This window comes from Salarias fasciatus, chromosome 15 (assembly GCF_902148845.1).
Source record: "Salarias fasciatus chromosome 15, fSalaFa1.1, whole genome shotgun sequence".
NCBI classification, from domain to species: Eukaryota; Metazoa; Chordata; class Actinopteri; order Blenniiformes; family Blenniidae; genus Salarias; species Salarias fasciatus.
Genome location: NC_043759.1, coordinates 14,674,827 through 14,702,678, shown reverse-complemented (window position 1 = coordinate 14,702,678; position 27,852 = coordinate 14,674,827). Strand labels below are relative to the sequence as shown.

The 27,852-nt window shown below is 45.7% G+C and overlaps 1 protein-coding gene across 1 annotated transcript in view; it reads left to right on the top strand.

The window, feature by feature from the left end:
- fut8b (fucosyltransferase 8b (alpha (1,6) fucosyltransferase)) overlaps nt 1-27,852 on the top strand; it is a 94,710-nt gene that overhangs the window by 30,519 nt on the left and 36,339 nt on the right. The window contains exon 2 of the mRNA XM_030110533.1: nt 22,891-23,511. Within this exon, the coding sequence (XP_029966393.1) occupies nt 23,309-23,511 (203 nt within the window). The 5' untranslated portion in view covers nt 22,891-23,308. The remainder of the gene's footprint in view (nt 1-22,890; nt 23,512-27,852) is intronic.

The window sequence follows — 27,852 nt, the reverse complement described above, 5'->3', positions numbered from 1 at the left end:
TTTAAATGAATCGTGATGGAATATGTGACCAAAGCACTTAAATTAATCTGATGTTTTTTTTCTTTTCATGTGTGATATTCTTCAGAGACCGTTTAAAAATAGCTCCACGTTTAGTAACATTAAAATGTGGTGATATTAGAAACAGTTTTCACTTCATTTTAACTGTATAACTGGTGTTTTTGATCCCATATCAAGTTGTAGTTGTGCCTCTAAATTTTTGTTATTAGCTGTTTGTTTGTACTGTCAATCATCGACATTTCTTCAAAGCGCTACTCCAAAAACGGGCTTCAGATTTTCTTGCTCGGCCATCTTCTGATTCTACCCGGCTTGTTTTTCCTGTGGAGGGCCTGTGAGCGATCGCATGTGACCGATCAGTCTCATTAGATGAGCTGCTCCACCTGTAGCTACTGTATACGTGTGTGTGTGTGTGTGATTATGAAGTGGCTGCCGGACATGCGACGTCCAACAGAGCCCTTTGATTCGGAGCTGCCTTCAGAGCATGGCGCCGTGAGCAGTTAGGAATGAAAGCGGATCAGGTTTTGCTCCATCGGTGGTGCGTCGGCACGCGGGGTAATGAATTCCAGGAGGCTGAACATGCTAACGAGTTCATTATTCCAGCTTGGTTTGGAGGTAATTACCATTTTGCATCCAAAGCCGTTCAAGACAGGGCTGCCCTTGTCAAATTAAGGCACGTGTGAATTCAAATAAATATTTGCATGGGCATGAATGTACAGCGTGCGCCTTTGTGACAAACAGGAAGTGCTGTGGAATTTCCTTTTTTTTTTTTTTTTAAATTTGCTTCAGTCGGATTGCTGATATCCACATAGATGTTGCACCTGAGCTCCGGCCTGAAAGCCTCTGATGGGGTTAAAGATCTGCTGACATAAATGTCTCCAGAGGCCCGGACATGAACTTGTGATGCCCTCGCTGCTGCTTGCTTGCTTTAAATTTGCTTTCTCACAGGCTTTTGGTCTGTCATTTTCATATTATCACTGGAGATTGACTACAGCATGATCCTAATAAGCAGCCGTGCAAGAAGCCCACATCAGATAAGCAGGCTCATTTAGGTCTCAGAAGAACATTAATTATTAAAAAAGAAAGAGGGGGGGGAAAAAAAAAAAAGAAGAACAGGCCCCTTTCTGGTTGTCTGTGTTCCCAGGGCTCAGAGTCACGCTGGTGGAAGTGTGAATGCATCCACCATGAGTTTCAGAGGTCTCAGATGCTGCATTAAATCGTTTTGCGGAGGTTGTTCAATCAATTTTACAGAAAAGATGAATTCAGATACATCCCAACAGGCATGTGGAGAGACTGATTGATTCTCCAAAATGGCAGCATTTTCACTTTCTCTTGCGAGAAAAGGGAAGCCTCGATATTGATGGTTTATTGCTGAAACGGGTGTGTTTGAACCCTTATCATGATTTTCAAACTGCACTCTAACTTTCAGTCCCTCTGTGAGTCCCTCGTCACTCTGGGCGCCCATGAGATTCTGCAGAACTGTTTGATGGCTCGTTCTCTTCATATTTGTAATTTATAACGCTAAATTAATAATAATTCTTTCAACTTGTATTAAATTATTTCAAATAAATGAGTTTTAAGCTGAAATTGATCACATTATGGCGCCTCAAATTATTTTGAAAGTACATAATTATGTACGGTGCAAATCAGTACCGCACCTTAGAACTGTGATTGTGCTTGATTAATAATCACTTTAAGATCCTATCTACTGTATTAAAGCTGCTTCTTTCCTGCTTCTTTTTTTTTTTCTTTTTTTTTTTTTTTTTTAGATTTTTGGAACTTTTAACTTCGGCTGGACTGCATATAAAAGAAGCAAAAAAGAAAAGCATAGAAAACGCTCTGCGCATGTTTCTTTTCACATATGAAACCTTTTCTACAAAAAAACGAATGAAAACTATTGACATTCTGAAGTACACTGCCACCTTTATCTGCACACAACACAAATGGGATCCTTTAAATTAACACACTCTCTCATAAAGTGAGCTTCAAACCGTCTCTTCGAAGCCTTTCAAAGAGTTTACGAATAGCTTCTGACATGCCTCGCTCTTCTTTTCCCTTCAAAGCAAAAACTCCAAAATGTGCCCACACTTTTGATATAAAAAGTGATGGCGGGGGTTTTATCACGTTTTTTGCAAGTTGTCTGCCATTCTCCACTTTCGTTCCTTCTCTCAGATTTTTTTTTTTCTCCAAATACATAGCTTCTCCATTAGATAGTCAAGGAAAAACATTTTGCCCTCTGCTGGAGAGAAACAGGAAGGGGTCGATTTATGGACAAAAAAAAGTCAATTGACCTATTGCTAAGCCCCGCCCCCTTTCCTCGCTTATACCAACTCGGACAAGCCGCCACAGCCGACTGCATGTTTACATTGCAACTGTCAGTGTCTAAACCAAACCGCAACGGGCGCCAGACAGCCTACATGTAGGCTCTGCAGCCGTGGCTCCGCAAGTGAGACGAACACGTCAGTAGTCAAGCATCTGCCGAGGATTGCATTGCTCCACTTGACTGCATTTATTATCAGCGCTGATTGGATACTCCCATAAAAGTGGCAACAGTGCAATTCGTCAATTTACAGATGTATTTGCAACATCGCCGTCTGCAGCATGAGATGCATTCTGTGTGCAAATGTGGCCTGAAAATGATGCATCATCACAATGTTGTGGATGTGTGTGTTGTGAGTCCCCACCCAGTGGTATTTTTTCACAGAGACCCTTTGTTGTCTTGAATAAATAGACACATTACGAGGAGTCCAGAGCACAGCCCACGCTCCTGGCTAGCCACAGGCAAACGCTCCGTCTTCAAGGAAAAATATGCTCACTGCTGTGGCATTTAGACTGAAACTCCACAAGTCGGTTGAAAAATGACTCAATGTGTAAACCTTAAAGTGATTCTGGAAATCAAAATCACCGCGATGATAAACATGGATGTGATTGAAACAATAAAACTTGACCCAGTGTTTTACAACTACTGCTCAGAAACTAATACAAATTGATTTCAGTCGGAAGGGATTGAAGCAGTTGGCTTTGTGCATTTAGAAATATGTCAACAGTTATTGTTGAGGTCTATCAGTTAAGTAGTGTGCCTTTTTTTTTTCTTCTGAAGGATGCTCAGTGTAACAAACCAACTTAGAGATTGTTGATGAACTGTGGAGGTATAATACTGATTTTACATACATGACTTTTTAACATTTTTGGACAGAAATGTTAACTTCTCAACTGTTAATTTTTCGAGTTTCTAGCGCCGTGAAAGATGGAAAGATTACCAACTTAACCTGTCTCAAGACAGTCTAAACCCAGCTCACGTTCCCTATTAGTGGGAGAACAGTCCAGCGCTTGGTGAATTCTGCTTCACAATGATGGGAAGAGCCGACATCCAAGGATCAGAAGGCGACGTCACTGCTGTAACTTTTCTGACACTTTTTTTTGCTTAAAACCCCAAAAAGTCAGAAGGATCGAGAGGCCCCGCTTTCACGGTCTGTATTCGTAATGAAAATGAAGATCAAGCGAGCTTTTGCCCTTCTGCTCTTCGGGAGGTTTCTGTCCTCCCCGAGCTCGCCTTAGGACTCCAGCGCTACTGTTTGAGGGGTGTGCCGATTCCAGCTGCCACTGTCCCCAGTCTGTCTTTTTTATTATGTCCTGAAACATGTAAAGGTCATTTTAAAATGGCTATGGTCTTAATCACACACTTAGCAGATCATCTGTACTGTTCTGTTTACACCCAGCACATTAACTTTGGCTGCAGCGGTTATTAACACACTCCTAATTAATACATCTGCCCTGGAATGGCCCCGGTGTCTCTGCAGCTGTTGAGCAGTGTTGATGTGACGCAGGCTGCTGCTTTTTCATTTGAAGTGCATGCTGCTGCTTTTGCACAACTGGGATTTGTAAAACTTCACATCACAAAAATATCTTTTTTTCTTCCTCTCTTCCCGGCTATGTGAAACTTGGAAAGAAATAATAATCTAGTGGATTTCTGCAGGGTGAATATTTAGTTGCTTGGCAACAGTTTTTGGCATTCGACAGGAAATGTCAAGTAAAGGAGCTGGCGGAAAATAAAGCAGGTTGGGGTGCGTTTGTGTCAAAATACAACCATGAGTGAATCAAAATAGGTTGTATGAACAAAATGGCAATTTCCCCAGGCCTGAAGTGGCCATGTTGTTTGGACAAATTGGCCCACATGCAGGACACTTGTTGACAAAATCAAAGCCATTATAGTAGCTTGGCCCACTGTTATAGCTGTTTTTCACTGAAAGTATTCAAACCCTCGATGTCCTTTTCTTAAAGTTGTAGCTTTTCATTTATAGATGATTCTTTTTCAGTACATTTCACTGCTTTGATTGTTTTTTTTTACCTTCGCCTCATATACCACTAACTCAGCTGTCTTACCAAACTTCCCCAGCAGCCATGTTTACCATCTCCCACCACTGTTATTTTTCTTCCTCTCTCCCCCTTTGCCTTTCCTAGCCTGTTGTAGCCATTACCTCTCTGCAGCCCTCTGGCACCCATGAAGAAGTCCGTGACAGTGATGCAGAATTTTCTGAACGTGGTTTCCCATCCCAGCCCGTTTTCTTCATCACATTGGGACTTTGGATATTTATAATCTGGAGGCACCAGCTAATGGTATTTGCAGAACAAAATAAGATTAGCGCGTGTTTTCTATAATGGCTTTGACTGCGTGGCATTGCCAGCGGCCCTGTCTTGAATGGTGGAAGGATGGCTCTAATTTGGGCTAATGGGTGACTCAGCCGTCATCATCATGTGTCCCTCAGTCGGATGTGGATGGCTGGCGGAGCCATGGGTGCAGCGGCGGCACCTTTATACACACAGAACAACGCGATACATCAAGTCGGTGACACATGGCGCCGACGCTGACATTTGTAGAGTCAGATCCACTGAGGTGGGGTGGGGTGGGGGCGGGAAGGTGGGGGTAAAGCTTGCTCAGCTATAGGTGAACAAACACAGAGGAAGAGGTTAATCAGTGGCCGAGATAATCGAATCATTTGTCATCAGATTAGATTAAAGCTTTGAACCCTCCCTCGGGCAATCATCGGGGCAGATAGCTACAGCTCTGCAGGTATCAAATAGCCGTGAACGGATTATGCGCGGTAAGTGACTGCTTTAGTTCAAACTGAACTGTAAAATAGAGGCATCGGGAGAATCACCGTGGACAGCGCAATGCACGGTGGTTACAGGTTTAACAGGGGTAGTGGCCTTGTGTGCTAGATGCAGAGTGTGTAAAGGGGGGGTGGGGGGGGTGGGGGGGCGTCGGGGGGTGTAGGTGAGGGACGGCATCCAACAGCAAGCCTGTCCCTGGTGGGGCATCTGAGTGAGGCCAGGCATGAATACTGCAGCACCTAGTTTACATTCCACAGAGTTGGCTAAGCTTCACCAACCTATGCTCTGTGTAGACATGCACAGGCTCACCCCCCACACACACACTCAGACACACACACACACACAAAATACCAGCAGTATCTCTGTTACATTGATAATTTCTCCTCTATCTCCCCTCCAATCGCACAAAATTCTTCTCATTCTTGCATTCTTCCTATTTGCTCCACATTAACATTGTAGGCAGATAGAAAGCAAACTCTATCATGTGCACTACCTAACCCCCACCCCCTTCTATTTCAGAGTAGCCATGGCAACAGCGTCACTTTGCTCCATTGCGATGGAGTGTGGAGGAAGGGCAGGTGATGGGAGGTTGCGGCGTGGGGGGAGTCGGTCCCTGGAGACGAGCAAACCAGTTTACAACTGTACTGAGTAGTGAGGCCGGCCCCAAACCCGACCCCCCCCCCCCCCCCCCCCCCCCGAGACCCATTACCAAGGGTCTCGAACTCTGGTCTCAAGGCAGCTGCATCGTGCAGGGCTCTGTACGCAACCAGTCAAAAATGAGCCGCGTGACCTGAGTACACATCGGTCTTCAACGTATGAACCACCGAAAGAACAAGAAAGTTCGCTGCAGCTTCTGCATTTCGACATATATCGATTCAAACTGGGCAGCTGTTTCAGGAAAATTAATAGCGCCTCAAGTACATTTTGCCTATACATTAAATTTGGTGGTCGTGATACTCTGGAACAGTATTTATGGCTGGTGTTTCTTTAAGGATTTGTTTAGGCTTTCTTAAGCTTTCTCTTCATCAAGTAAAGTGCAGTAATCATGATAAACTGTACTGAAAATGAAAGATGCAGTGGGTGGGCATAATTACTTCAGCCCTTCTTACTATGATAAACTCAAATAAATACCCTGGCAATGAATACCACTGCAACTTTAGATCTGTTTTATTGTCCAAAAAATGTCACATCCGTTGGCATACTGTGCAGCAGTGTTTCAATGTAAACATTAGCAGCTTGCCAATGCAGTCCTGCACAAAAACAGTTAAGTGCAGCTTGTCCACTTACTGTAAAACACTGTTCTCACACTGCGAACAGAAAATACTCTGTAACCTTTACAAAGTAATATGTATGTAGGTTCAGAATGTCCCTTTTTTTTTTTTGGTCTGCTCTTCTGAACCCTGCAGTGTTCATGGAAAATGTTGAGATAACTGAAAATTTCAGTGCAGTTTATAGTTAAGTAGTTTAAACATCAGCCCGTCTTTAAGGGAGTCTTTGAAACTGTTAATCAGTCTTCAGCAACTGAATGCTGCTGAAGTATGAGGCACTTTGCACCTTTCCGTACTGTGGGAGTTATCCTGTTCTTTCCCAGCACTGTGTACTCAGGCTCAACTTATTGCATTAGCTTCCTGAAGCCCTTAGCCTTAACAGAGTTAAATGAAAGCGCATCTCCTGGGGTCATTATCATGGTGAGCAGCGTTACTGTCTCAAACTAGCCGGGACCACAGCATCCCCCGGGTGAGCAATATCAAATTGAGCTGATATGTGGCTAGCACCACTAGCAGCAGCAGCATCAGGTATCGTTCTGTGCTGGTTGATATCCAGACGCTCCAGTGGCTCCGGTGCCGTTATCGTACAGCTATTTGTTTGTTTGTTTTTCTGACGGCGCCCTCATGCTACCTTCTTTTCATTTTAGAGAGGAAAATAAGGTTTGGCCTACTCAGGTTCACGTCTATTCATTTTTTTCACCACATGGTTTGAAGACCGCCGTCTGCTGTGGAGAGAGCGCCTGCTGTCCAACTGCGCTGCAGCTCCAACTATTGGCAGGTGGCTGCATAGCAGTTAAGCTGTGCCATATACATAATCAGATGTGACTTTTTTTTCTTTTTTTTTGTATTCCCTACTTTTCAGTGAATATTTACCAGTTTGTTGAACTCAGCTTTTAGGTATTTAGTCAAACTTGAATTCCTCCAGGCTTGGTTTGTACTCAGCCCCAAGGGTCCACGGCTTGTTGTATTGACGTGGTGAGTGCTGATCTGCCAATATGGTTTCATAAATCGACTTCATTCAGGTCGTGGGTGCTGGAGTTTGAGCACAGTTTTAACATGCTGCTGACTCAAAGTTGTCTTAACATTTCCAAATCAATCAGGAGAGACATTTTTAACAGGGTGTCTCACCATGCAGATGCCAAGCAAAGTTGAAGATCTGTTACACAGCGTTATTTTAGAAATTTACAAATATCCCGGTGCTGGTTTCACCACCTGTGTGGAGACTGCTGCTGATTTGGCAATATTATCACTTCAGTGCCAGTTTGTTTGAATCACAGCCTCCACAAGATGCTGTGAAGTTCTCGACGGTGTGATATGTTTGTTTCACAAAGCTGGCAATGATGAGCTGGGAACAGTAAAGTAAATTTGCATGACCAAGTTACGTAATGCTAGTGTCATTAGTTTTTAATAGAGAGAGGGACTTTCATGCCTGAGCAAAGATGTTCTGACTCGATGAAATGTCAACAAAAGCCCTGCCAAAATACAGCCTCCTTCAGTAAAGGCACACAACAGGAAATTGATGAAAACAGGTGTCAGACAAGTGGTGGGCTGAGGATTTAAGAGTATTTTACAAGCCATTAATACACACAGCCCACGCCGCCATCCCCCTTCATTGAAAGCGACAGCCAACTATTGAGAAACGCTGCACACACCAGATGTTGGTATGCTTTTAAACGCAACCAAGTGTTTTCTGTGTTTGTATGATGTATATTTTCATGAGCATGCATGAGATGTACGAGTCCCTCTTTCGCGCTGCCTCGCCTCAGTCCCTGATGGAAGCACTGGAATCAAATCAAATCCAGTCGGACTCATTTATGCCCTCATCCTCAGAGGAGCTTCCATGATGTCCAAAACAAAAATACAAGATGGCATTATGGAAGTGTGTAAACATGAGCCTGTGAGAGCCTGACACACTTAGCATGCACGCACATCTCACGAAACGCTCAAGACACACTCTCTACATGAAGATAATTCAAAGCTGTGGCATGTGACAGGTCGTGTACATAATGTCCCCAGCGCTCTACCCCTGTAGTCCCACAGTGCCTAGTTGAAAGAACCTGTAACCCGGCGTGCACAACTTTTTCTTCCCCCCCAGGAGACAGCCCGTAATGAGAAAGCGCCATTATGGGTCCGGCAGGAGCCTGCGCCTCTGTGCTGCTGCTTCTACTACCACAGTTACCCATGAGGTCTTTCTCTTTGTTAGTTAAGGGGAAGAGCATCCGCAGACGTCCCTTGCTCTCTGCTTGTTAGCCAGCAGTAATGACTAGGCTGTAGGGAGCCAGGCAACCAGGCCAAGATGCTGGCAGCCCGTTCTCCTCTGCTGGCCCTCGGCTCACCGACAGGAAGGGGAACAGAAGCAGACACCGCAGAGGACACACTGGGAGGATCAGATCCGACAGACTGAGGGAGAAATAGGAGAGAGTATTGGGGAGGAGATTTTTTTTTTTTTTTTTCCACCTCCAGACAGACGGAGACCAAACCTGACCATTACCGACATGCACACAAGCACACAGATCCGGCCTGAACCCGTCCTCTTCACAGACATGGCTTTTCAGTGTCGTTACCCAAGCAGAACTAAATCAATCGGTACTATTTCTTTGTACAAAGTGAGTCTCATGTGTCTGTGATTATAGAGGAATCATGTGTTTAGAGGGACATGATGAGAATTTAGGAACGCTTAGCTAGCAATTTTTTAGAACAATCAAATAACGCACATGATAATCTCAAAATACCCACCCCAAAAAAAAAAAATAACACTCTGCCTGCAGTGTTTCTGAGCATGAAGGCAATTTGAAAGCACATTTCACAGTAAAGTTCTTTCTATGATCTCATGATCAGCGGTTTCCAGATGGTGTATGTTTACCCATGATAACCGATCTGCGCGCGGCCATATCCTGTTTGCTGTGAAACAGAGATCTTCTGTCATTTCATTGTTTGTGTTTCACGTGATCTGATCAATGATTATAAGGTTGGCGCACATTATATGGCAATGACAGTAAAGGACCGTCCGTCCCTGTGTCTGTTGAATGATCACTTGGAAAAGCAGTGCAGTTGGTTGCTTTTACGTACGTGTAGTACTTGAATGCAAAGTTGCAATGAATTTAAAGGCCTCGTAAACAATGATCAGTATAAGGAGCTGAATCTGGAGGTATAAAATGTATCTGACTGCCAGTATTTTGGTTTGCACTGTTGACGGCGGGGCTGTCAATGCAGCCTGAGGGGTGGATTAGCTGTTGCGGGAGGAGGGATCTCATTGCTTAGCTTGGCTAGTATCGATAGATTGCGGCAGGGAAGTAGTCAAGAGCCAGGGCAAGAGAGCTGGGAGGGATGTACAAAGACACTCTCAGGCAGGACTTATTTTAACAAATTTTACATGAAATAAAGCATCAAACTGTGAGTGTAGCAGCAAGGATGGCAGGGCTTTTATCTTTATTATGATCATTATTTCACTATCTTGTGCCTCACCTCAGGGCGATAGTCTCTATCTTCTTCTTATGGTGGATTGCAGATTGAATGCAACACTGTGTAAAGGCTCATAAACAACATCTGCAGCAGTGGCGACCGGACACTCCCTCAGTGCCTTGTTTTCCTGCCAAGTCCGCCTGTGCTCCGTCTCGTCTGCTCAGGCCATCATCTCTGCTTCCCCTTCTTCACCTTTTCTTCTGCCCGGCCCTTCGGGAAGACCGATCTTTCACGCGAACTGCTCACTTTGCGCAGCTTTGTCTCGTTCTCCACTGTGGATTTGCTTGAATGGAACTGAGCTGAGCCGACTGCAGAAACCAAAACACACTAGGCAGTGCATTATTGATCATGTTTGTGATCTAACCTTGGTGCTCAGAACCACCTTTCCCTCCACATCCCCGTACCCCGGCATAATTTCTGCAGCAAAAAAAAAAGGTGTTCTGTACCAGCTAATGGAAAGTTGGCGAACTGTAACAGATTCTCAATAACTCTTGATTCGGCATTCAAGTTCTGCTCCTTTTGTTTACCCAGTGGTGGATTCCTGCACTGTGCCTGTCAGGGGTCAGCAAAGCAGGCAGCGAGAAATTGAGAGAAAGTCTGTACCAGAGCGTAAAGGGAGCACTCCGTTATAAATAGATGCCATCAATCAAGGGAATGTCCTTCTCTTGGCATGCGTCAGTCCTAGAGGGAGAAATGCATATTCAATCTCAAACAATGAGTGTCAGTCACACCGCTTTCACCAGACACATGACAGCTGTGCACGGGGCCTTGTTACACACTCAAAGAATGGGAGCTGCAAGCAAGTACCGCGGGTGTGTGAAAGCCCAATCAGTGCACGAGGGATATGAATAAGCAACAGACATCGACCCTTCCCGGAGGAAGATTGATGGACTTCCCTGTGTTATGTAGACACGCATCGGCACTGATGTTTAAGACAAGTGACATGGTGCACATGTAACATTTATATGGCACTCTCATCATGTCTGATGTGCAACATGGCTGAACCGGAGCGTTCCAGAGCCGCCACCAAGAAGAGCGTCAGAGGTCCCCCCCCCGTCCCTGTGGGTTATCTCCCGTCTCCTCCCTGCGACTGTAAGAGAGGCACCGTGTTGTTGGTGTATTATTGAAAGAAGGATGCAGCTGCTCCCAGTTGGATCACAGTGTTCTGCCAGCAGTGGAAGAAGTGTTTAGTCTCTCTCTTCACTTTCAGCTCTTACAAAGTCACGTTGTGTAAACTCTTGCTCTGGCTTTACCGTGTACTAATAAGGCCTCAGCGGTGCCTGCACTGGATCGAGAAGAGTGGGGGGGAAAAAAAGTGGTTCTGTTTGCAGCGACGCGTGAATTTGTTTCAGCGTTTTCCTGCGGCAGGGACAGAGTAGTAAGAGGAAGGGGTTGCGTTTGGCGGTGTGATTTCATCTGCTCAACGTCGGCACAGTCTGCCATACGGTATATTGACTTTATTCATCCGCTGTTTGTTCATGTGATTTAAGTAGCAGGTGTTGCTTAGTGGAGAGCAGAGAGCAGAAGGTGGCATTTTCTAACCGTTTGTTAATAGGGGTCAGGGTAGACAGTAGTTTCTTTTAATCACTTATAGGAAATTTCATTGCCAAGAGGTCAAGAAGTTTTAATTGACTCCTGTGTCTTTTTTTTTTTTTTATTGCACTAAAGACAAATGCATAGTTGAGCTATTTAGGGTTGTGCACCAAAGAATACACTGAAAAGCTTGTGGTTATGAAAGCCACAGAGGGAATGTTTGCACTGTAGCCTGTAATTGTCAGTTCCATTACAGCAACAAACGATATGTCCAGTTCAAGTCCAGACTGACTGTAGTGAATGTGAAGAGCGTCTCCAGTGAAGAAGAAACTGTTTTTGTCTGATGACAGGATTGTTTTGTTGTAACACCAGAATAAACTCTTCTTGAACCAGTCGAAGAGGCACTGCATTTAGATAAAAAATAACCCTTCCGCATGAGGATCCACACACGGAGACTGTTACTTCATCTATACATTAACTACAAAAGACTTACAAACAGGTCACATCGAGTGGAAGAAGCATTGGAGCGGAAGCTGAAGGGCTGTGCAGACACACGCCAGACGCAGAGCCGGATTGGAAGAGACAGAGGAGAAGTCACACGAACGAGTGTGGACCCGAAGCAGAAAACACAACCTGACGGGGACGAGGACTTCTGTCAATACGGCTCGTGTGGTTGTGCGTGCAGGGTGCTACGATGGAAAGACGAGGGGAGGGAAAAAGGGAATGGCTCTGGCAAGCACATAATCTTGTTTTCACAAAAACTGGATAGAAACAGATATAAACTGAGGGAAAACATAGGTTTGGCTTTCCACAAATTGAATCTTCTCGCGGATATTGTGTTGCAGCTATCACACATTCTCCTCACTCCTCTGTAATCGACGGCCGTACACTGTTAGCTCTAAGCCTCCTGAATCTCAACATTGCTAAGTAATTTCTCATCATTAAGTGAGGCTAAGAGTATTTTAACATTTTCAAACAATCCTGACCCAAAGCAAAGCAATTAAATGGAAAATTCAGTGCAAGCTTACTCAAAGTCTGTTCGAGGCAGGTCTCTTTGGGTTTGGGTTTAAATGTCAAGCTTGGAAAAAAAATCTGTAAAGATGAGGAAGAGGAAATGCAGTGAAGAGGAAGTCTGCAACTAGAATAAAGCAGGAGGGAGGGAAGCCGAGTTGAAACGAGGACAGCAGCACACCCACAAAGATGCAGTCAGGCAGGGGCAAGGCTCAAAAACACCCATCTCAACTTGTCAATTATTAATTCAGTAGTCTGCATGAACACTTATTCATGCCGGTTGACAGTCCATTGCAGGGCCAATACGGAAAGACCAATGCATGCAGCTGTGAGCAATTTTGAGCTTTCATTTCATCTTACATGCATGTCTTCGGAGTGATGGAGGAAACCTGGTGGACATTTAAAGAGCGCGCTTGTCACAGAAAAGGCCAGAAAGGAAGGCTGCTTGGATGTCTTGCTCGGAGGTGACATCTGGACTCGCATACAACTCGATACTTTACCACAGTTCAGCTCAGGATGTCGCTCACAGCTGCCTTGTGTACGGAAGTTGCACACAAGTATCAATGCAGTATCCTTCAACTCTCAGGTCAATTGGGTAACAAGAAGTCTCTGTCTGCCGCTTGCCTAAGACACCGTGACGCTTGTGGAAGTTATGTCTTCTTCATTCATGACCATGAAAGGACCGTGATGTAACGTGGAAGTCTGAAACATCAATGTAATTTAGTCGGATTCATGCAAAAAGCTTCAGGAACACACAGACACACAAAGCAATTAATGCCCACAATAACAAACTAGATGAGGCAAGTGCTTCAAACTGCCAAGTAAAGCTGGAATTGTTCAAACTGCCCTGCGGTGAGGAGTCAGGATCCAGAGGGAGCGAGCAGTAGGCCAGCAGACAGCAACGCATTCAACAGACCCTCGTGAAATGCTGTGTGGTCTTCCAGAGCTGCCAACAATCCACTCTGTTATTCTGCAAATGTACATCGACTGGAAAGACCAGCCAGTGCATCTTCCAGTCTTTAATTTAACATTTCTGTACACTAAACCTTTAGAAAAGACTTGGTTAGATGTGAAATACTAAGTTTGGTCACATGGAATGTAAGTTCTCGCTTGGATACCTTCACTCTTAATGCTTCTTCAACTTTTATCACTCACTTAATAGACGCTCCTGAAGCTGGGTTTAGGAAGCCAGTGAAGCTAAGCGTTCCAAGTCAGTGATTGAAATCACTGCAGCGTTAGTTGGGATATACTACATCTGCCTAGTTCGGAACTGATGGAGCTTTTCGGATTAGAGGTGAAACGTCTTCAAAGGCGGTTGTCAGTTTTTGAGAGAAGAATCTGCAATAGTAGTATAAAATAAATTATTGCACCGACAGTTAAAAATGGACCTCGTGTAGCACGTTTCACTGCTTCAGCAGTCTCTAATCGGTCACATCCACCCCTCTGCCCACACAGTCCTACACACACTCACAAACCAGCTGCAGGGCCATGCAAAGTGTTCACACACTACTGGAGGCAAATTGGGGTTCAGCGTCTTGCCTTGAATCGGGCCGAGATGGGGGATCGAAATGCCAATATTTGGATGCAAGGTTTTCTTGGAAGTGTCTAAAATGGTGCTTTTGTTTTTAGAGTAAAGCATTTAAATGTCAAATAAGTTATCCCGCAATCGGCCTTCTTTTCCAGTTTTCAGATGTCGTAGCAGAACTTTACGGCAATAGAGACCATGGAAAAATATGCCAGTTGTCACTGTGTGTGTTTGTGATTTTGCGGCGTGGGGATTTAGGGTCACAGAGCAAAGCAGCTAAGAGTTGAAGACATGGGAATGGAGGTAATGTAGCAGAGCGCGATGAATCTGTGGGAGCTGTGTGTTGCTGCTGTTTATAGAACTCCCTCTCTGTATTAGTCGGGACTCGGACCCCTCGGGGAGCACTCTTCATCTCCCTCTCTGTCTTTGTGTCTGCAGTCGCCATCTTTCTTCTGATTACGACCTCCCTGGATCCCACTTTTCCTACCACACTCCCTTTTGTATATTCCCTCTCCATCTCTCTTTGTGGCGCGTTTTATTTTTTTGTCCTTGCTTGCTGGAGCTCTTTACTTCTCATTCCTACTTGCTCCATGTCTGTCATCCTTCCTCCATTTTTGTCCTCAGCACGCTCGTTCAATTTCTGGCCTTGAAGTAAACTCTTTGACTCGTGGGTGCGGGGCCGCTCTCGCCCCTGAGCCAGGGTTTAATGGGAGTTAACCGCTGACCGTAAATTCAGCTGCAGAAGATGAGCAGGCTACAAAACGTCCGGGGTTGGCGTGCACTGCTTATTGTGCTGGAAATGTAGCTTATTGCACAGGAGACCACCGAGCCCCCTCCTTTCCTTTTGTTCTCGTCAATCTTGACTTTTATTGGGAGATTGCAGGAGAAGATCAGAACAAATTTCCTCACTGTCCTCCTCTGTGACCGGCGTCCTCCTCACCGCTGGCTTTAAACTCAGACATATCCTCCTCTCTGGTGCTCGCCGTAGTGCCGTTACATATTTTCTCACTTCAGTTTCCCACCAGCGCTCTCACTCGAGCTGTGCTTGCACATGAGGCCATTTCAGTGTCACTTTTGACAGTTGATCACAAAGAGTGTCGCGTGTGCCATTTCTTCTTCTTCTTTTTCTTCCTCAATTCCACTCTGATTGTGAATGGCAAGAATTGTCGTGACAATGCGAGCTCATCCACCTGCAAGTATCGTTTCCAAAAGGTTTTATTGTAATCTGAGAAAAATCCACAGTCAGTGGATCCTTGCATATATCATATTGCACATCATTCAGATGATAAAAATCACAGTTTAGCAGAGTAACCGTACCCACACACACACACACACACACACACACACACATATACACACACATATACACTCCAGCCACTAATTTTCTGCTATTATCACTTCCCTTCACTCTCTTTTTCTCTTGTGTGTATTGTGTATTCAGCTTCTCATTAGACCACTTTATAGCGAGCGAATGAAGGCTGGCATTCTCTGCATGGGGTCACGACAGTCCCCTCCACCCCCCCCTCGCTGCCCCCAGCTTTTTAGCCCATTCCTGCCACCCCAGGCTGTGAAAGGTCAGCTGTCATTGGGACTCATTATGAGGGACTGGAAGGGAACGTGTGTGTGTGCGTGTGTGTTATGTGTGTACACCCCAGCAGCAACGTGCAGCTCAAGGTAAAAGGATAATAATGCAAACCTTGAACTTCACTATAATGTCGGTTGCAAATAATTATGGTTGCGGTTCAGCGTCCAGGTCTCTCTTTCAAAGAGGACTGTCTCAGTGACAAATTTGCAATTTCTCTGCAAATCAGCCGTCTCTCAATAAACACACCCGCAAACTCACACACTTAACACTAATGCTCGAAATCCCCTGGGCTCCAGGCGTGATGCATGCAGCTGCATGAGTGGCATTGACTCCTGCGCCTTTCCCTTCTCTCTGGAGCACACGCGCATCATTGCAGAGCCAGTTCATCACCCCTCCCCGACACGGTGGATTTACAGTCCTGTCCTTGACCAGGCGGGAGCCCTGAGATCCACCTTCACTCGTCGGGAGACAGATTGGCTTCGCGGGCGGGGCTCCCACCCAGGTCCAAGTTTTTTTCTTTGAACAGAAAAAGCACAATAAGCCAGTGGAATGATTGGCAGATTTTACTGCTAATCACATGTCCCCCCCCCCCATCCCAATTAAAATCTTGTTTGCATAAAAGCTAGCAAAAACAAGCCGCACCCCGCCAACCCCGCTTGGCCAATGAGGTGTGTGCGTGCAGGTGCCTATCTTTGTGTCACCGTGTGCGCGCGCGTGTCCTGTCAGCAAATTCTCCACAGAGATAACCTTGAAGAGAGCGGCTGGGTGCTCTGCTGTGATTCTGAACGCCAGGCTGCAGCGGGCCCGGCGGCTGCCTGGCTGCAACTTCCCCGAGACCTTCAGCCACCTCTGCAGGACTTAATCCTAAAGTTGAGACGCGGCGGGCTTCCTTCGGTGGTGCTCGTGGGGTGGGCTGCACGAGAAAACTGGAGTGTGTTCATAAAATCACATGCACACATCGGGACACAGAAATGTCATCGCTGAACTCGACCTGGGGTAATCTCTCTGAGAGGCGAGAGCACGACCCAACTGTCCACCTTGCTGAGAAACTCACTGATCTGAATAACAGAGGGAAACAGGTTACAGCAGCACGGCTGCTTCTTCAGGGATTTCTAAGATATGTCGGCATGCAAGCTTTCATACTGCGCTCGTCTAGCTTAACTTATTAGCTATTAGTTAATCTAGCGGCTTATTTAATCTGTAATTGTAAAAGATCCTCTAGTCATGCAGAGTTGCTGGATTTCCATTTGTTAGAAAAGCTAATACATATTTATCTCAGATCAAACATCTTTTTTTTAAACCTATTCCTCTCTTTTCGCATGTCTCTGTGTATCCTCACAAATTCAGTCAGTATTAGACTATCAGATCATTTTTGCCACATTTCAGTTTTTATCAATTTAACTCTGCAGCCACATTTTCCGAAATTAGTATCATTACATGATTGTCTAAATGCTGTTTTAAAAAACTCATTGCAAATATTATCATTTGATTAACACTATCCTTCCTTCCTTTTTTTTCCCCCTAGACTCAGTTTAACTTTGTCCATACAGTATATGCTCTTTAAATTTATCACTCTCGAGCTTTAAAAATCAGCCATATGTACTTTTTCTATGATGGCAGAATTTAAACACTCACTGAAGTGCATGACCTAGTCTAGTTTATGTCTGCGACAGGCCGTCCCATGTATATCTGTACATTTACATTTGGCGTCAGGCCATTCCGTCCTTCCTCCAGCTCTGTTCCTTCTCTTACCCCCGCTTCTGTCACCGTGCCAGACCCACTCTCTGCCTTTTAGCCTAAGTTAATGGACTCCTGCACATTCGGCTTGGAAATGTTGTGAAGTAAATAGCAGCTCATGAAATATTCACCACTCTCCTGTATATGTGTGAGTGTGTGTGTGTGTCTGCGCATGCAGTCAGCTGGGCGACTCCCACACACACACACACACACACACACACACACACGCACTCTCGGACGCACACATGCATATAAAACACCAGGGGCACCCCGAAATGCTAACAGTGTCTCCGCATCTCGGCGAGAAGCCAGCAGAGGAGCGAGGAGGAGCACAGGGGGTGGGAGTACTTCGCTGCTGAGTGAGTCAGACGTTTACAGTATTCATATTGATGGAAAAAGGAGAAAGAAAAAAAAAAGCATCACAGTCAAACTTGAGATTTAAGCATAATGTTTTTGTTCCAAATAGCAGTAAAAAAAAAAAAAAAAAAAAAAAGTGGAGCAAACATTTAAAGCTGCAATCCTCCCGTCGGTACATTTCCCCCGTCGGTGCATCTTTTTGGAATAAAAACATCATTATCTGTTTTCAAATGCCGTTTCCTCACCGAGTTTTTCCTTTTTGCTTTTTATACTTTCCTTGCTTTGTTTCATGCACAATTTAAAATTCATCACCCTGTACGCGCAAAGCACGAGTACAATCCATCCCGTGGGGACAGGAGATCCGGGGGATAGAAGGTCGCCAGATTGAACCTTCAGAGCAGCTGAGAAAATAACCAGAAAAGCTGCTTGTAGTGGCCATTTGTAGGAAACTGGAGAAAATGAAAGGCTGCAACAAAGGCTGTTTCTCCAGAACAGCTTGCTCAGCAACTCTCCACGGATAAATAATGGTTAAAAATTGCTGGCAGTGTTGGTGTTGATGTTTCCTTTGCTGCATTTCCAAAGTCCAAACACCTGCAAGATAAAGCCTGCATTGTGCCCGCGAGCTTTTAAGGAGAATTAGATGTCTCAAACCGGTGAAACGCCGGGATGAGAAATTCAAAATTGCATTGAATGCCTTGACAGTATCAGAACTCATGCAGTATATCTGGTGTTCAATCGTAGAACAGATTACACTTCATCTGTCAAGCAGATATTTCTGCATCTCGGCTATGAATGTAAAAGTGGTTTTTCCCTCCTCCGTTCTTCCTACTTAGCCTATGCATTTGTCCCTGATTCTTTTTCTAGCGTCTTGTTTTCTGGAAACATGTCACATGTTAAAATAGCCTGACTCACACTTCCTACCAACCCAGGCTAATACAGTCGGCGCCGACACAGATGAGAAGTGACAGTGTGGATATATAAAACATAGGTGACGCTCTCTTCCAGTTGTCCTCGAACTGCAGTGGCGGTCCCGCTGTAACAGAAGCCTTCCCTCGCTGATCCCCATGCATAATTCAGCGGTGGAGCTCATCGTGGCGCTTATTGTCTGGAGACCGGAAGCGGCTGATAGATGACCTCTGCCACGGCCTGAAGAATCACCAGCAACGACCGGAGCCGGATCGTCTCCGCTGCCCCCTCAGGCTCCTGCGTGGAGCTGCAGCACGGGGGCAGTTTGTGACGGGCGCCGGCAGTCCGCCCGGCGGTACCACATGTACCTCAGCGGCACTTACCGTGAAGGGCGCTGACGATGTTTTCACGCCTCCGATTTTATTTATTTATTTATTTTTTTAATCCATTCATAAAGTAGCACGACTGCACATTCAAAAGAAAAGAGTCGGATATTACATTTTGTCCAAGAGGCTAAGACCTGGCAATCGTGTTTCCATTTTACTTGGAGGATGAGGGGGGAGAGGCTGCAGGCGGGAGGCACTATATGGCCGACTTCTTACGAAACCCCACTCTCAGCATATCTGTCAAACTGTTCAACTTCGAAGTGATTTGGCCACTGCAGGGAACCTTTATTTATTCAAGTGACATTATTATAATTTCTATTATTTATGTAGCTGTCTGTTTGACCCAGGGGTAGATGTGAGAGGATTGAGAAATCCCTCCATTCTTCGGGGCTTGGCTCAGTTGAGCTATATTTCTGGTAAAATATCTCAGTGCAGATCCTCATCAGCAGGATAAATTCTAGTGAAGTATCATAACGTGTCACATTTTTCTCTTTAATCCAGCTCCGTTCTGCGGACAGAAGACTCAGCGGATGTCTCTTCACTCTTTTAATCTTATCCCCCGTTATCTCAGACTGTGTCCTTTGCCTCTTCGTCATAGCCGTGGCCATTTTTAAAGCTATTGGAACGGATTGATACTATTCATATCGGACAATTTAAACAATCATCCTGCACTGTTTTTTCTCCTCTGGTTATGATTTTGCTGTCAATATATCATTGAGACTTGTATTAAACCACACAGTGTGTGCCTCCAGTAATGTCACCTTATTATTTCACACTTCTCTACAAACCTGGATTCAAGCTCTCTCAAAAGGTTAATTTTCTTTGACTATTATTGGCGCGAGACTGTGTAACAGTTTTCGTCGAAGGTGCGAGGTCTGCAAATCCTGCTGGGCTTTCCCAAAATGAATTATACTTTTGGCCTTTAGTGCGGCTAATGTGTTCAGTGTGCTTTGTTTTCATGTAATATATGCAACGTGTCAGACATGCAGTAGCTCTCCTGCTCCTTTTGGGCTGCAGCCCTGCATGGTTTCCACCCGGCCCTGCTTTAATACATCTGATTGGAATAAGTAGCTAATTATCTGAGCTTTAATGTGGCATATTTGTTAGATTAAGGTGTATTTGAGCATGAAGACATTAGAAAAGTGCAGGACCGTGGCCCTCGAGGAACAGGAGTGCCGATCTCTGCGCTATAGAGCCAAACTCATTTTAGTTTATGGGCCGTGTGTAACTCAATCTGGCTTCAGGTGGGCTGAAATCGTAAAGTTATAACACGAAAACCTTTTAATAATGCCAACCTTAACTGCTTCTCTCTGCGCTATTGAAAAGAGGTTTGAAAATTTCAACATTTGATTGAATGCCTTTTTGCAAAAATCTGACCTCGTGAAAGAAAAATAGGCGCCGCATGATGTCACTTTTAACAATACGCCCTGCCGCAAAGTGCAATGAAATGTCAGTGGAAAACTTTTGTAGCATCCAATCATGCAACAAATGACTCAGCTTCCGGATTCGTTTGGTCAACTGCCTGAAAAATCTGAAATCCCCTTTGTGAATGTATTTCTCTTCAGACTAATGTTTGCAGTTGCTGCAGCCACAGCTTTGTTACAAACGCCGTACTCATCACTTCACTCATGATGTTCAACACCGAGGCATGGTGTCAAACCCACATTGTTAGCATGCAGATCGCACAAAGCCGCAATTTAGATTAATCAGACTTGTCTGCATCGTAGTGATTTTAGTATTCACTTTACAGTGACTCATCATTCATTTACATTTTTACTTAACATCACTTTCTTTCATTTTGTAGTATTAATAAAAGATCCAGTTTGTCTTTCGTCGACGCTGGAGCAGCGGTCGACTGACCTTTTGAGGCACCACATTTGTAAATGTTTATGAGGGGGACGGCGCAACTGTTGAGGGTGGAGATGTGGCCGTTACTTCGAGTTTGTTTAACAAAAGGACAAGAATGTGACAGCAAAGTGCAAACTGTGCAAACAGCTTCGTCTGTGTGCGGTTGCAACATTCAGAAGTCCTCTATAAAGGTTTTCTCCCCCAGATTTTCTTTTTTTTTAAAAATGGCTTTGTGTGTTCATAAAAGGAGATTTGAAAAATTCTGCGTCATATTCTCATCAGTTCCATTAGAATACAGTAAATATTAATCAACATGTGAAGTGAAGTAATGATACGTTTTTTTGAAGACCAACTCCTCCGCTATTACAGTTTTTCCATGCGTTTGTTTTCATCATCGCATGTAATCTCTCTTCACTTTTCATTTTCTCTGTGAAGCCAAAAACTTTTTCAGAGTTCTGTTAATATAGCAGCAGTAGATCCCTATGTTAGTTTAGCTTGATGCACAAGAAGAATGAGCTCCATATTTTCTCATATCCAATTTGGCACCAGTTGGCTGTCCCATCCAGCGGCTTTATATTTAGTGTTTTGGTCTACTGCACACAAACCTCATTATGGTTCCTCAAACACGGTGACAAGGGGGTATGCAGCCCGGCTTTTAGTAAAGTCCCAGTCGTGCATTAGCTGGTGAAGTGCTATCCTCTCGCACCCCTTATTTTTCATAATAAAACACAGCTCAGCACATCCTTGTGCCGCTGCATGCATAAATAGGCGCCACCCTGGTGTCAGCCTGGGTTTGTCACAACAGGAGCACCCGCTAGAAAGGAATGTCTGTACAGATTTCAGTAATCCCGCATCGTTCAGTAGGAAATGAAGGAGAATCATTTGCAGTTTCATTGTTTCGGGGATGTCAGCTGCTGCATTCTGGGCAGCCTGTGCCACTGAAGCATGAAGGGCCTCCGTGGTATTACAGCACGGCACCTTCTATGTCCCACATACCGGCTCGGCTGCTGTGGTAAACATGACGGGGTACTGCTAACCTACTTCTGCGCTGCCAGGCGAACTCCAGCAGGAGCGTTTCCCTCCATCTTGAACGCTTGCAGGAAAGAAACATCAGAGACTCTGCAACGTGTCAATCAAACCCATCCCACCAGAAACTCCGAGATGCCTGGCAACGTTCCAGCACGATGTGGTACACACTCGCAAGATTATAGCATACACACACATACATATCTGCCAGTCTTCATCCCATCACAGGACTAGTCTCAGTTGTGTGGCAGGCCTTTGTTGGGGAGTTGACAGCGAAGGTTGCTTCATAAACCCGGCACGCGTCCGTCACCATCTCCCCCGCTGCTCCAGGATGAAGGGAAGTGATGATCCAGGGATTTTTCCTTCCCTCTGCTCCATTAACTCACTGTATCACCTTGACAATGTTGCATCCTGTCACACAAGCTTCCGGGACGGTGGCGGCGGGTGCCGGGGAAGGAGGTGAATGCTTGGGGAGAACTTTGTGGGATTTTTGCTGGCTCTCAAAAAAAAAGTCCATTAACAGCCGGACTTAATCGAGCTGTAACTACCAGGGAGTTGGAAGTGGCTGGAAGTGGGCTGTAGGGGGCTGTGGATGGTGAAGCAGTGTCGAGTTTTTGGAGATAGAAGTCCCTGTGTGCTGGGTTCTGAAGGGCGTGTAAACAGGGGCTGGGGTGGGGGGGCTCGAGTGTCCATGACTAATTTATGTGTGTATGTGTGTGTGTGTGACGTGCTGCAGCAGGCCCAACACTGGAAGATGAACACCTCTGTCCCGCCTCAGCAGCAGCGCAGCGTAGCGAGCGCACATCACTAAATGCAAATAGCAGCGTCATGCTGATCAATCTTGTAGGTTTGCTGAGACAGGGTTGTGTCGGGGCCACTCAGCAGCGTCTGCCCCGCTCTGCGCTCTTTGTTCCTGCACCCTCCCTGTGTCTCTTGCTTTGCTCTCCTCTCCAGCAGTATTTCGACTGTCAAGATGACTTGCTTGGCTGACACTTCAAGTGTTTCTTTTCTTTTTTTCTTCTCTTGCTTCGTTTCTATTTGACCAGAATCATCACAGTATTTGCAAATCAAACTTGCAACAGGCTCAACTAACGCCCTCATCTTCATTTGTTCCTACAGGATGCACGTTGAATGAAAGTATCCTGTGGGACTGGGAAGCGCGCAAACAGCAGAGTTGGATTTACTCGCCAACGCACGGCTGCATGAAGGAGAGACGACTCCAGTCGGGCAGTGAAAACGCAGGCCGCGGAGTGTGCTAGCCATGCTTTAGCACACAGGGAAGCCTGGTTGATCCGCTGGAGAAACCCCCTCCCCCACCCCCCTGCCCGCCTCGCCTGAAGCGCACCTTCATCTGCCACGTCGACGCGCCCCTCCCTCATCTGTCATTCAACCGTCCCTGCAGAGATGCCGATGCCGAGGCTGGCGCTGTGGCACTTGTGGTGACGGGGCACAGAGTGTGCGTGCGCGTCCGGCGGGGAGGTCGGTGGCTGTACGGGCACACCGGGAGCGCGCTTTCCGGGTGGGCGTGGTCTGAACCATGCGGCCCTGGGCTGGTTCATGGCGGTGGATTACCCTGGTGCTGTTGGCCTGGGGCACGCTTCTCTTCTACATCGGCGGCCACTTGGTGAGGGACAGCGAGCATCCGGAGCGGTCCAGCCGGGAACTCTCCAAGATCCTGGCCAAACTGGAACGGCTCAAGCAACAGAATGAAGACCTGCGACGCATGGCCGAATCGCTCAGGTGACAATCCGCCGGGTGTTTTACAAACTCGCTTGCCTTTGTGCTGCGGCGACAACAAACTCTCCGTTGTTTTAATGATTGCTTCTTCAACCACAATCTTTCTTTGTTATAGTCTGCTTTATTGCTCAGCATATTCTTATCTTGATTCTGGAGATACGACCACAAGACCTAAGGGGCTTTTCTAATCATCCTCTCGACTGAGAAAGCAAAAATAATTTACAGTTCTGACTTTTATTGGGAAATTTGAATCATCTGTCACTTTTATTGTACACCTTAGTGTCCATTTAGGTAAGATATTGTTTCTCCACACATCAGTGTTTATATCGTCAAGAGAAAGTAAACCTTCACAGTTAAAAGTCAGCTAAATCAGCCTGAAAGAAAATAAAGTAGAGGAACGGGATTTGGTTTTATCCGACACCCTCACAGTGCAAATGAATCTGTGAACTCTTATTTGCACACTTGTCTGTCTGCTTTTCCCCTCCGTGAGGAGGTCGTATTCCCATTGAGACAGAGCACAGCGAAATGCTACAAATCCAGCTGTCCCTCGTGACAACCCGAGTAATTTTCCATCGCGGCAAATAATCCATTTTGTTTCACAGTGACTGAAAGTTCCACCGTCAGGAGAAAGTTGGGAACAGCTTCCAGCCTGTCTGCAAAACATGCAACATCCGTCACTTTAGAGGCACAAACAGGTGTTCCTTACACATGTGAATTAGTTTTTGCGTTTTGACCGTCATCATACATCAGTCCCTTCGTGCTCACATGCCTCTCTGACACTGCTGTGGTTGGTTACATCCAGCAGATTCTTGGTTTTACGTGGGACGGCGTTTCTAATCCAAACATTTATGAAACAGGTTAAAAACTCCTAAAATAAATATTGATGCCCCCTGTGGTATTTCGTCTGTTGGAATAATTCATCGCCATACATTTTAAAGCCGTTCAGAAACTGTTCATCTTCTCTATTCTCATATCTAAGTGACATAATAGTGTAAATATGTTGGTATCCTTCCACTTGCTTTTTTTTTTGTTTTTTTTCTCCAAAAAAAATTGTTATTTCTGTTGTCTTCCAAGTTGTGTTGTCGTCTTTGTTCCTTTCACTCGTCACACACGAGCGACACTGCTCAAAACTGCCCCCGCTGGTCATCAGTGATATTACTCTGTTCGCTACACATCTGTAAACTCTGTGGAAATGTACCAAATTACACACACTAATGACCCCGGAGGCGGACAGGCGGCTCCGTAAGGATCCCTCTGTTGATTTAACTTTGAGCATATCTGGGCCTCAAGACGAGTGTTAGTAAAGTCTCCACCTCTGCAGCTGTAGGAGAGAGCTTTGATTCATCGCTACATGGCCATTTGTAAATATTTACTCATGAATGAACTCATTGAGGGTGCTGCTGCTTGATGTGCTTCAGTGTTTACAGGTCATCCTTTGGCGAGTTGTTCCACCCAAAATTGAGCGCGTCTGTAAAATATATAGTTTTTCCATTATTTGTTATGACATTTGTGCTAAAACACAGTTGAGAAACAACTCTCTTGCCTGGGGGACTGACCTTCTGCATTTAAAACTGTTGTTTGATGCGATGACTCTCTCTCAAGTCCAGGTTTCAGTGTAGCCTCCAGCATGCCGTACAGTCCAATCATCATCCGTCCCATTTTCCAGAATGTGGCAATAAGATAACTTATATTTTACGAAATGCTAATCAGCGTCTGATTAAATCACTATCTCGAGTGTGAGGCCTTTAGTTAAACAAATGTAAAGTTCCATCAGCTCTGTCGGTGTTCTGTTCCAGAAGTGCTGCGGCGGAGGCTGCGTGTGACACAGACGGATGGTCTGTCACACACCTCGCCAGATATTGTTGTGTTATTTCTGAAGACAACGGCGCTCTGTACGGGCCCATTAACCACACAGCGTCTTCCACACATTGGAGCCTCGTGTAATAGAGAGACAGATGGTTCTGCGCTTATCTCCGCATGCTGACCATGTTTCTCTTTACACATAAACACTGTCTGGAAGCGTGCGCGTGAGTGTGCGTGGATGTTGCGGGGGGTGGGGGTTGGGGGGGTGTCCCATATTAACAGGAAACTTCAGATGTTGCCATCCCTGCGCCGCTGTGATATTCCGATTCACTTTGATGCGTGGCCCGTCATCAGAGCACACAAACATAAAACGCGCAGGCACACATTGCTTCAGACATCTGGTCCCTGATTAAATCCCTTGCTTTTGTAATTATTCAAAATTGGCTCAGAAACAAAGGTGGAATTCATGGCATAAAAAACAAGTGCAGCTTTCAGTCAACCAGTGTCCAGATGGGTCCCCGACACACTGCATGCTTGTTGCTTGTTATTGAGTTTGGTTGCTGATGTGGGACTGAGGCCTGCACAGTTGTTTACTGGGGCAGTGCTACAGTGCCTCCTCAAGTCCTTCTAAGCTTCAGCTAAGTATCCGGCACAACAAGCCCAAAGCAGGCGACTGGCTCGCTGAGGCTAAGCTTTATGAGCTATCGACAGCGACGGGGGTTTGTCTGTCTCCTGTTCAATTCTGGATCTTTGTGCACACATCTGTGTGTGCCTACGCGCATCCGTGTGTGTCTCCTTTACTGCTGAGAACAGACACCGGATTGAAAACGGGCCAATGAGGTCTTTTAGTTCATATATAAACGCCCATATTAAATCAATAGCTTTTTAGACGAAGACGTGCTGCATGAAACATCTGCAGAAAATGAATGGAAGTCAGTGTATGCATGTGTGTGTGTGTGCGCGTGCGACATACGTGCTTGCAATGTATATGCATACTCGTGTACGTGTTTGTAATTCAGAGTTTCCATGGTATAGGTTAAAGAAACAGGCAAGGTTGGAATGGAATGCGTCAGAGATAGTGCCACAGACGTGTGTGAGTGTGTGTGTGTGTGTGTGTGTGTGTGTGTGTGTGTGTGTGCGCGCAACAGTCAGACACAGGTCCAGGGGAGACCTAAAACATCTCATCCCGTCACGTCTCTTATCCTTATATTAGAGCCCTAATGGACACAAACCGGCTGTTAGTGAGGTGCCCATCACTCCCGCTGCAGCCCCTTCCCTCTCCGGTCGTTCTCTCTCCTCCTGCTCCTTGTTTCACTCCTTCCTCGGCCCCTCGTCATCCTCCCTCCTCCACCTCCTCGCACTACCAAAGTGCTGACAGAGGCATGGCAGCGAGCCAGACTCCAGCCGGCAGGTTGTCACAGAATGACTGACTATGTAACAACTCACTAGCTCACTGATCGACTACCTCAACGCATGCCTAACTCAATTCACCAGCTTACATGTTGTGCAGTTTCAGACTGCGAACATGAATCTCTGAATGTTGTACAAGGAGCACAAGCAGTTTTTTTTTTTTTTTTTTTTTTTGCCGGCGACACGCTGAGATTGTACAAATGAAGAAGCACCTCAAACATTTCCGTGGTGCATTTATTTTTCATACCAGACACCTCATACAGATTCAAACCCATAAAACCGACAGCGCTGCGTTTTGTGTTGATTTCGTACAAACCCACTGCAGTGTGAATCAGTTTATAGTTCTCGGTAGATTTCAAAGGGCCGAGCGTCCCTGTCTCACATCTAGGAAATCCTCGGTTGAATTCCGTGCTTGATGGCGTTTCTGTGCAGAGTTTGCATGTACTCCCGGATGTGATCGTGTCTGCCTCTCTGTGTTTCCCGGGTGATGTATGTATTCACCATTGTTGCATTAAGTGGTGTATAGACCTGTATCGAGTGTATAGGATGAATGGACCTGCTTTGACCTGGTTAGTGTAGCTCTAGATCGATGTCCTGTGCATTGTGGGTCATTCATATCACACCTGAGGGGATCTGAATTTATTGTCTTCTCAGCTTCATAACAGAGGCTCATTGAAACGTGGAATCATAACGTATTGATCATCTATCAGTTAACACTTGGATTCAGGCCCGCCTGCAGATCCAGTCAAATGATTTGGTTTTGCAAGCTGATCTTAAGTGAATTGAGTGACAGGCGGCGTGCCAGCCTACCAATCACCCAGAAGCATTAATGAGAGGTGAGCGCGAGGTTGAGCTGCTCAGTCTGTCTGGCTCCGCCCTCTCTGCAGCTGCCACTCACCTCGGGCAGGAAGCCACTGCTCCTGTGGAGACCGTGACACGCGCCAGCCTGATGGTGTGACATCGGAGCGAGCGCGGGGCGAGAGTGACAGCTGGGCTGAGCGATGAGGACCTGATCGATCCCACGGGCACGCCAGCGGTGGGATCGGGGGGCGGGGGACGGGGGACGATGCAGAGCAGCCGAAGAGGATGGGAGCATAATGGATGGTGCGAGGCCCGCGCTAAGTAAAAAGC